General features: G+C 46.2%; 1 protein-coding gene across 1 annotated transcript; it reads left to right on the top strand.

Annotated features, from left to right (window-relative positions):
• Positions 1–455: 455 nt before the first annotated feature.
• On the top strand, positions 456–9,427 carry LOC308174826 (IQ motif and ankyrin repeat domain-containing protein 1-like; the record flags this gene model as incomplete). The annotated part of the gene is made up of 7 exons (XM_080549940.1): positions 456–491; positions 613–787; positions 4,846–4,988; positions 5,681–5,821; positions 6,238–6,429; positions 6,550–6,675; positions 9,356–9,427. The coding sequence occupies 7 exons, from the start codon at positions 456–458 to the stop codon at positions 9,425–9,427; spliced, it is 885 nt and encodes a 294-aa protein (XP_080406066.1).
• Positions 9,428–11,477: the final 2,050 nt, after the last annotated feature.

Here is an 11,477-nt window from a genome sequence, read left to right as displayed (position 1 = left end):
TTGCAACAACAGCTGTTCGCTGGAGTGAATGTATCTAATGTGGCTATCATTGTTTGAAACATTTACGACACACTGTTATAAGCTTGTCAGTTAAATGGCTAGTAACGTTTCAGCCTCACAGTCAATTATCCAACTGTCTTCTTGCTAAGCCTAGCTGTCTTTGTTTGACAAATACACATTTAAAAATAAATATGAGTTCTTCCCGCAACACTAAAAGCAAAGGAAGAACTGGAGCTAAGGCACCATTGGGGGTAACAGCACAATCTCCAAAGGCAGGTTAGTCCCTGCGTAGGAATTACATCCACCTGCCCTAACCAGTAGGCTACATTAAGTGTCCTGCCATTGGCATTGGATTTGTTAGAAACTACCCACTTGTGTGTGTGTGTGTGTGTGTGTGTGTGTGTGTGTGTGTGTGTGTGTTCGTAGCATGAGATCAGGAGTCGCTTGAGAAAAGCATGCCCGGCTTCAGACAGCTCTATCTCCTTCACATTGTAGGAATCCTCACATCTCTATATGTTTTGTGTACCTTAAAAACTGTTGTCACACAGCTTAGAAATTACCAGCTGTTGCTAAAGATGTTTGCATGTGTGTCTTGTGTGTCTCTGTGGACAGGTGCAGCATCCCCACAGCGCAGACAGAGCCCTGGTGTGGCCCAGGGTGTGGACAGGTGCAGCATCCCCACAGCGCAGACAGATCAGCACTGGTGTGGCCCAGGGTGGCAAAGGCCAACCTGCTGAGAAGGGAGGCAACACCCCTGCTGCCAAGACTGTCCAACCAACAAAGAAAAGTAGTTTCTTCTTTGTATTTTAACATTATGTCTAATAGCATAATATTGTTATAAACATAACTGTCATATGACACTGTCATAACATCTACATATCACTGAATATCAAGTAACAATAATGTCGTTTTGCATTCATTGGAAACAGCGAAATGTTGACTTTACAGTTAATGTCAGTAGCCAACGTAAAGCCAAAGCATTATGACATCTGTTAGGATAACTAATCTTCCATAAAAGGTACATTATATGCGCATTAACATAACAGTTACAGTTGACACAGTAAATTAGATGAGGCGTCTCAAAAAAATACATGAGGTGGCAACTTTGCAATAGCATGTGAAGTAAAGATATCATAACCAGTCATCGACTTAATTTGCAGACAAATCAATTAATCAACGACTCATACCCATCCACTAGTAGTGGACATTTTATGATAGTATTTCATTCAAATACATATTACCAAATGGGGCCTTTGCTCTCTGTCACTCACTCATCATCCTTTAATTTTTTAATTCATTATTATACAGGAAAAAGTGTAACATTGTAACATTACAGATGTACAGATCTACCACAGGGCCGTCCAGGCCCTGAACACAGCAAAGACCTAGGTTCTGGGACCTGGACAGTCTGGACAGATTGATGGCAGCTGCTGGACTGAAAAAATCAGGTGTAGTGCTGAGGCACAAATATGTACATTTCAAGCCTGCAAACTGCGACACTTTAAATAAATGTGCAATAACACTATTGTGCAATATGACAACCCTAGTCGTCTATCTGTACAGTATAGTATAGTGGATAGTGTACATAGCCTTTATTTATGTAAACCAGCTCCTTCCCTTCTTGTGATTTTTTTTAAAAGTTTTTTTTTTTTCTTTCCTAACACCAGGGGAGCCACCCCTCCTAAATGTCGTTGTTTGGTACCTGTACTGTAGCAATGACAATAAAGACCATTCATTCATTCATTCCAGTTAGACTGGCCTGACTCAGTTCAAACTGGTTTGCAGCAGGTTCCTGTTCTGCAGCATACAGGACAGAAACACAGAAACAATACAGAAGGTACAATAGAGAACAATCACACAGGGAAGACAAAGGGAGAACAGTTAAACAGCTACACAGCATTAAAAGGAGAGGACAAAGGGGAGTGAGTAAGACAGTGTTGAGTTGGATTAGTGGTTGCAGGTGTATCCTTCTATCAGATGGTGTTTATACTGTAAGCCTGTTTGAAATGTGCAATAGAGTTTGTTTGTCTATTGTAATATGGGATGTCATTCCAGATGTTGGTGTATGTGTGAAAAAATTATCTCTGACCATAGTTGTTTCTGTAGGCTGGGACTGGGAGAAGTGTAATTGACCTAGTGATGCTTTCTTGTCTTGTATTTTGTCTTGGAAGTAGAGCTGTAAGTGTTGGACGGGAGTTATTGTTTTGTTTGAGATCTGAAAGAGAGATTTAATCTGTACAGTATAGTATAGTGGATAGTGTACATAGCCTTTATTTATGTAAACCAGCTCCTTTCCCTTCTTGTTTTTTTAGTTTTTTTCTTTTCTTTCCTAGCACCAGGGGAGCCACCCCTCCCAAATTTCGTTGTTTGGTACCTGTACTATAGCAATGACAATAAAGACCATTCATTCATTCATTCATTCATTAATGAATAGATTGTTCGTGCAGTTTAGAAAAGTAAGGGATTGTGAAAGGGAGTGTGAAAGTGCAGTGCGGTGGTGAGTCCATGGGGGAAGGTTGCCATGAATCGTGTAGGCTCTATAACAGTCTTGCTATTGGTGCAATGATTTCCTTTTCCTCCAGTATGATATTGTTGAGAGAATGATTGCATGTAAATATGTGTCTGAGACAGTATGGGTGAGATATGGTCTAATCTTGTTATAAGCATACAACATAAACATCCTTACATAGTTTACCATCTTATCTAATCAGTCAATCAGGCTATCTTGTCAGATTTGTTTTTACCTTTGAGAAACATGTTTTCAACCACAATGTTTCAAACACACCCATTCCTCTGACATGTTCAGCTCTGCTTGTGAAGGCTCGGTCCTGCTCTCATACCTGCCATAATCAGTGAAATTACGTAACTGGCCTTTTGTGAGTTTGTATGAATGGATACATTGCTTAGCTCACATTACACAACTTTCGGTTACTCTTCGTAGCAATAGGTAAACCGGGAGGGAGAATGATGCAACTTTAGGCTTCAGGCTTGAAAACAATCCCTCATTGTTTCCTCTGGGCACCACCTAAGGAACACAGAGGGGCAGTAATAAGTCTCTCTAAGTGATAGTAGTTGGCTGACAACATACCAAGGAGCAGTAAGTCTCTCTAAACAATAATAGTTGGCTCACTACATACCATAGAGCAGGATTCACAGTTTACAATTGCTGCCTCTCCCCCTAGTTAACAGATGAACTATTATGCCAGTATGCTCTACCCAGTTGTATTGCTTTTGCAAATTAATTTAAAACTAATTCAATCCACTTTTACGAAGATGAATGCAACAAATCAGGTTATCAGTATTATAAACATGTGCAGTGTAATTGATACGGTATTTGATAACATGGCTTAGTAACAATGAATGGGCTGTTGTAGTCAAGGTGAGGTCACCCTGGGCAAACAAATATTTGGCAGTATGAAAAGTTTATGTGTGTTTACACTGAGGCGATTGTGTATAGTTTTCACAGGAGCTATAGTTAGCGTAGCCTTTCAGCTTGAACCAGTCTGGCCATTCTCTGTTGACCTCTCATCAACAAGGAGGTTCCGTCCACAGAACTACCGCTCACTCGATGTTTTTTTCTTTCTTGTACCGTTCTGAGTAAAAGCTCCTAAGCTTTGGAATGCTCTTCCCTTGGATCTTAGATCAGCGGTCTCGGTCGAGGCTTTTAAAAAACAGCTAAAGACTGTCCTGTATAGACAGGCTTTTGGCTAACCTCAAAAGCCTGTCTTTCTGTGTCCTGTTGATATTGTTGTACACTTGTTGTTTGTTACTTGTTCTTATTTTCACTTGTTTGCCTATTTTAACCTGCTATGACTTTTGCTGTTTTATTATGTTCTTGTATTTTGGAAAGCACTTTGTGACCCCTGGTCTGGGATAGGTGCTATAGAAATACATTTTACTTACTTACTTACTTACTAGAGACAGTTTTAGAAAACGGCAGTTTTAGAAATACGCAAACCAGCCCTTATAGCACCAACAATCATGCCACCATCAAAATCAATGACATTTTTTCCCTATTCTGATGATCGGTGTAATCATTGCCTGAAGCTGCTGGCCCGTAACTGCAGGATTTGATGCATTGTGCTGCTGCCGCACGATTGGCTGATAAGATAATTGCATGAATGAGAAGGTGTGCAGGTTCAATTTATTTATATTCAATACATTTATCAATTTATTAGGAACATCTCATCTGTCAACAATCCAAGCTGGTGAGGCGCCTGGATGGCATAGCACATGCCATGTAATCACAGGGTCTCTGGTTCGATTCTAATCATCGACCTATTCTGCATGTCATCCCTCCTCTCTCTCACCCATCCTTCCTGTCAATCTCTACGGTCTCTATCCCGATACAAAGCAGAAATGCCCTAAAAACAGTCCAAGCTGGTGGAGGTAGTGTAATGGTGTGAGGAATGTTTTCTTGGCACACTTTGGGCTTGTTAATACCAATCAATCATCGCTTGAATGCTACAGCCTATTTGAGTATTGTTGCTGACCATGTGTATCCCTTCATGGCCCCAATGTACCCATCTTCTAATGGATACTTCCAGTATGATCATGCACCATGTCACATGCACCATGTCACAAGACTTCAGTGTTCTTCATCAGTGGCCTTCCCAGTCACCGGATTTGAATCCAATAGAACACCTTTGGGATGTGGTAGAACCTGAAAAGTCTGCAAGAATTGTGTGATGCAATCATGTCATCATGGACCAGAAGTCAATATCTTGTGGAAACAATACCACAAAGAATTGAGGTTGTTTTGAGAGCAAAGGGCGGCCCTACCCAGTCCTAGTATAGTGTTCCTAATAAAGTGTTCAGCAGTATACTGTATCTGTATTGCTATAGTAGATGTGGAGCCCAGTCAAGAGGAGCGAGCTGCAGTGACCATCCAGCGTGCCGTGAGATGGCTGCTGGCCAGGCGAGAACGGGCCAGGAGACAGAAGGAAAAACAGAACTATGAGGATCTGATGGAGCGCTTGGAGAAAGAGGTCAGCTGCTGATACAGTATGTACTGTAATACTAAAGAGACGAGAATCAATATTTGTATTTATGGGGTGGGTTACTGCCGAATGGGCTACTGGATTTAACGGTTATAGACTGGTTAGGCTGTAGATTGTCAATCCCATCTGGCAACCCTGGTCACGTGATTAATAATGCGTTAATTTGTCTTTATCGCGTTTCCAGATTAATCACATGCGTTAACGCGTTAACGTTGACAGTCCTAATTTAAACTTAAAGTAAGTAGCCTTGAGAACCGATGGTTCTCGAGCCTAATGGCCCATAGGGCAGGAGCCTATCTCCTGTTTCCGTACAACCCCTGAACATGATGCTGGCATGTCGCAGGGTCTGTTCCCCAATCCAACCCTTTATGCTGAGTGCTAAGCAAGGAGGCATCGGGTACCATTTTTATTGTCTTTGGTATGACTCGGCCGGGGATCAAACTCAACCTCCCAATCTCAGGGCGTAAACTCTAACCGCAAGGCCACTTAACTCCCTTCCAAAAAAAATAAATAAAAAAAAGGATCATGTGAAACATACTTTAAACAAAAGAGCTCTTGAATAACTGTTGTGCATCTGTCAGTTAATATTCATGTCTGCTAGCTAGTGATTGCCAAATATGCCTTTATTGTTTCCTATAACATCCATGTCCATGTGCCCTTTGTTGAATTGTGGCGTGTAGGCCTTTGTGGCACTAGTGCTCAGAGAACAGGAAGAGGCGGAGCGCGAAAGGAAGAAGGAAGAGGAAGAGAGACAACGGAAGAAGGAGGAGCAGCTTATGTGGACACGACTTCTGGAAGCAGCATTTGATGGAGAGGCAGAGGTGGTCTTAGCTGTTAATGAAGGAGGTAAGACTGAAATACAGTCTCTATGTGGAAAGGGGCCGAAGATATTCATTGACAGATTCACCAAGTCATAAAGCACATGTATTTGTTATGAATAATGGCCACTGATTGATTAGTACATCACCATGAGATATACATATATATATATATATATATATATATATATATATATATATATATATATATATACAGTATATCTTTCTATTGTGTAAATGATTGTGGTTTGGATAGAATAATAATAATAATAATATATTTAATTTGTATTGCACTTTTAATTCAAAAGAATCTCAGAGTGGATTAGGGTTAGGGTTAGAGTGCAAATAGAGTGCTAATAGACTCTGCCTTTGGTGAACCTGAGGGTGTGGTGAATTCCAGAGATGATTGTTCTACTCAGGTCTCTGACAGGGACACAAAGCGTGGCCTCGGGTCTGATGAGGCAGGCAAGCGCCAGCGCCTGCTCAACCAGCTCCGCATGATCAACATCTCCGACGCCCACGGCAACACGGCTGTGTCAGAAGCAGCAGCTGGGGGTCAGCCAGAGGTCATCACCCTATTGGTGGAGAGAGGGGCTGACATCAACACACAGGTGAGAGAAGTTGCCATCCCATCAACAAGAAATATTAACCCCTTTGTCAGGAAAGGAGTGCCCCCCAACCACCAAAGTGTGAAAATGTGTCAGGCAGTGTTGTTGTTGTTTTTTAAACAGGGTGCATTTGGACGGACACCGCTCTACAGAGCTGCGTTTGGGGGTCATCTTCAGGCAGTGCAGACCCTACTGCAGTTCGGGGCAGACTCGAGGATCCATGCAGATGATGGTGGCACTCCAGAGCAGGTGTGTGTGTGTGTGTCTGTATTTTTGGACATTGGTTTTGTGTGTTTTTAACACTAGAACAACCGTGCCTTTTTTACCTACATACCTACCTTTTTTACCTACTACCGCCTTGGGGGTCAAATGACCATAACCTAAAGCGCGGAATCAAAGCGGCCAAGGCAGACCACAGAGAGAAGATTGAGGAATGCCTCCTGAGCAACGACTCCAGGCGGATGTGGCAGGGGGTTCAGCAGATGACAAACTTCAGAGCCAACAGGCTCACAGCCGCAGAGGACGACCCCCTGCTGGCGGGAAAGCTGAACACCTTCTACGCCCGGTTCGACGAGGGGCGAACGGAGGTAACCACAACACAAACACCACTCTCTCCAGCTCTCAGCAGCCTCACCCTCACAGAGCATGAAGTGAGACGCGTACTGAAGGCGGTGGACCCCAGGAAAGCCTCGGGATCGGATGGCGTCCTGGGACGGGTGCTGAGGGACTGCGCCGACCAGCTGGCCGGGGTTTTCACCAACATCTTCAACCAGTCCCTGTCCCAGGCCACCATCCCACCCTGCCTGAAAACCTCAACTATCATCCCAGTCCCGAAGAAAAGCACGGTGAGCTGCCTAAACGACTACCGCCCGGTGGCACTCACACCAATCATCATGAAGTGCTTCGAGAAACTAGTCCGGGCCCACATACTCACACGCCTCCCGCCCAACCTGGATCCATACCAGTTCGCCTACAGAGCCCACAGGTCCACAGAGGACGCCATCGCGACGACTCTCCACGCCACTCTATCCCACCTGGAGAGGGGAAACAGCTACGCGAGACTGCTCTTCGTGGACTTCAGCTCCGCCTTCAACACCATCCTTCCAGACAGGCTAGTGACCAAACTACTAGACCTGGGTCTATCACACTCTATATGTGCGTGGATCAAGGACTTCCTGACCGACCGCCCCCAGAGAGTGCGGGTGGGCCCCCACACCTCCACAGCCCTCAGACTCAGCACTGGGTCCCCCCAGGGCTGCGTGCTAAGCCCCATCCTCTACAACCTCTACACCTACGACTTCACCCCCGTCCACCCCAGCAACTCCATCGTAAAGTTTGCAGACGACACCACCGTGGTGGGATGCATCTCGGGGGGGGACGAGGCGGCGTACAGGGATGAGGTAGAGCAACTGAGCAAGCTGTGCAAGGTTAACAACCTGCTGCTGAACAAGTGAAAGACCCAGGAAATCATCGTAGACTTCAGGAGGAAAAAGTCTGAGATCCAGCCCCTGCTCATCGACGGAGAGAGCGTGGAGAGAGTCTCAACCCTCCGATTCCTGGGGATGCACATGCGGGATGACCTGACCTGGAAGGACAACACAAAAGACACCATCAAGAGGGCACAACAGCGGCTATACACCCTGAGAGTCCTCAGGAAGGAACACAGCAAGCAGGAGATACTGGTGACCTTCTACCGCGGCGCAGTGGAGAGCATCCTCACCTACGGCATCTGCAACTGGTTCTCCAGCTGCACAACAGCGGAGAGAAATGCGCTACAGAGAGTCGTGAGAACAGCACAGAAGATCACCGGCGCCCCCCTCCCCTCTCTGGAAGAGCTGTACAACACATGCTGTCTCAGGAAGGCCTCCAAGATCTCCAGGGACCCGACCCACCCTGGGTACGTACATTTTACCAGGCTGCCCTCGAAAAGGCGGTTCAGGACCCTGGCCGCAAGGACAAACAGACTGAAGAACAGCTTCTACCACAGGGCCGTCCAGGCCCTGAACACAGCAAAGACCTAAGTTCTGGGCCCTGGACAGTCTGGACGGATTGATGGCAGCTGCTGGCCTGAAAAAATCAGGTGTAGTGCTGAGGCACAAACATGTACATTTCAAGCCTGCAAACTGTGACACTTTAAACAAATGTGAAATAATTCTATTGTGCAATATGACAACCCTAGTCGTCTATCTGTACAGTATAGTACAGTGGATAGTGTACATAGCCTTTATTTATGTAAACCAGCTCCTTCCCTTCTTGTGATTTAAAAAAAAAGTTTTTATTTTTTTCCCTTTCCTAACACCAGGGGAGCCACCCCTCCTAAATTTCGTTGTTTGGTACCTGTACTGTAGCAATGACAATAAAGTCCATTCATTCATTCATTCATACTTTGTTGTTTAGTATCAGGGAGGGAGGGAGAATGTATGACCATCTTTCTTCAGTAGGCCTACCATTTCTAGCTCATGTATATTTCTAATGATTCCTTATATGTCTTGTATATGATTCTTGTTATGATTCTTGTATATGATTCTTATTATGATTACATTTCTATTGGGATATTGCCTCAGGCATGGCTGTAAACATGCTTAGCTACTATATTTGTTGCTGTAATCGCAGTTGCTTCTAGCTATGATATTGTTAAGACCACTTATCTAGTTACACAATCTTCAGCATAACAAGTTCATAAGATATGAAAAATGCACAAGCAAAAGGAATTGAATCCAAATTATTTAATTTTTAAGTTTTGATGCATCCTCTGGAGGCGTCGTCACAGCCGCCACTGTGCCGGGCACTAGAGACAGGAGAGAGAGTTCATATGAGCTTCACCAGGCCTATCGCTACAGAATAGAATACGTCATTAGTTTAGTTCGTATGTCCTTGGTCTCTGTGTTCTATATGTTGACTTACCTCTGCTGTGTCCATCGTCGTGAAGACGGTTACTGGGTCTCGTTGGACGGAGACTGTCTGCGTGGACAGCAGCAGCCAAGGCTCCTCACAGATTTGAGAATCCACTGGAGGACGGAACGCTTCTTGGGCTTTGAAGCTCCGCTCCCCTCACAAGGCGTCGTCACAGCTGTCACTGGGCTGGCCGCTAGAGAGAGGAGAGAGAGTTCATATGAGCTTCACCAGGCCTATAGCTACAGAATAGAATACTTCATTAGTATGGTTAGTATGTCCTTGGTCGATGTGTTCTACATGTTGACTTACCTCTGCTGTGTCCATCGTCGTGGGCAACCTCAATGCCCTCCTGTCCTGGGGCTGGAGGCGGGACACTTACCTTCATATCCTCCTGTCTTGGAGCTGGAGGCTGGAGACCTACCTTGATGTCCTCCTGTCCTGGGGCTGGAGCCTGGACACCTACCCGGTTGGTCCTCTTGCACTATATCAGTTATTACAGAAGAAGAATCAATGACAGAACATATCTCTTAAAACCCCATTATTCCAATGCATAGATTGTCTGCTGTTTTATGATAAACTGGTAAGACTTATCTCTTATAAATTCACTGTATATTTCTGTTTTACCTTGCGCATCACCATTGAAAGGAATTTCCTGAATTTTCCTTTCTTCTTCTTCCCACTAGCATCCCTCTGAGGCTGTGTGACCGAGGCTGTGGAGGTGTCGGATCCCACTGATAGGGCCATCACCTGGTTGACCAGGGCACTGGAGAACAGATCCACTGTCTCGTTGTAGATCTCCGAAGAGCTGGTGGACAGCAGGCTCTTGTGGCTGGAGACTCTGGTCGGGGCGTTGCTGTTGGAAGCTCCTCCCACCTCCATGCTCCATGATGAGGGAGGGACGATCACGGGAAGAAGCAAACGCTTCACAGACTCCTCGGCAAAGGCGTAGAGCACCTCAGAGCACACCGTCGCACGCGTCTCTGCCGGTGTCCGTTTGGACAGAACACTGTCCGACACACTGGTCCCAACGTCCACTGGCAGACTACTGTGGAGTAACATCAGCCCCTGGAGTCTGTCCACAAGGGCGTTGGTCAGGGTGCGGATCCCCCCCTGGGGCAGAAGCTCCTCCCGTCTGGGGAGGTCAGCTCCGGGAGAGGTGACCTCTTGAAGAGCCGTCGGGTCCAGGTGGTCCATCAGGACTTGCACCACGTCGGCCATCGGCTGTTTGGAGTCACTGACGACGGAATCCTCCGGCACAGACTCGTCAGAGGTCGCGCTTCTGACGACGGGGAAACTGCTTTCTGCTGGAAGCTCTGTGGGAGGCTGACATGTGAGACTACCCTCACTACACACCCTCTCTACATTCTCCAGTAGAGATCCTACAGCACTGTGCCATTGCTGTAGCTCCACTGAGGTCTCCATTTCCCTTGACTTTACCACCATGTCACCCTGAATGGCGACCAGGATCTGGCTAATGCTGTCTCTAGCCTTAACCATCGATGCACTCTGCTCAGAGGCATCCATCTCACGCCGAGTGAAGAACTCCTTCAGCTTCCTCTTCAGATCTCTGAAGATGGTCTGCGCTGTAGACCACAGTCTCAGCTCCGACACACCATCACTAGCACTAAGCCCACTAGCCTCGGACACCTCAGAGGCCTCAGTGTGTGTGGGCAGCACACTGGGACCAGCTGAGGACTCCTCGTCCTGGAACAGGCTCTTCACACTGTTCACAACCATGCCGACGAGGTCTAATGCTGACGAGTCAGCACTGGCAGGTGACAGCCCAGAGTGGTGGGAAGAACTGAGGGAGCATCTCTCTGATCTCAAGAGAACATCCCTCACTTTCTCAGTGGCTTGACTCTGAAAGTCCTCCTTGGACAGTTCGCTCACGACTGCCTTTGGAGACACGCACAACCTCTCTGATGAGGAGGATGAGGAGGAGGAGTACTCCGTTAACCATGTTAACACGTCCTCCACATACTCGCAGGCAGCGAGGGATTCATCAGATGCCGTTGGTCCAGCGGAGGCTGTCCTCTCGTCTTCTGTCTTATAAAAGAGGAGAATCTCGCTCAGAACCTCTTTGGTCGTGCGGTCGAGTTTGAGCTGGCTCACCGGAGGGCTCTGCTGAGCCAGCATCGGTAGAGAGCATTCACTCC

This window comes from Nansenia antarctica, assembly GCF_963989245.1.
Source record: "Nansenia antarctica genome assembly, chromosome: 1".
Lineage (NCBI taxonomy): Eukaryota > Metazoa > Chordata > Actinopteri > Argentiniformes > Microstomatidae > Nansenia > Nansenia antarctica.
Note: the sequence above shows the minus strand (reverse complement) of the source record. Positions and strands in the feature narration are given on the sequence as shown.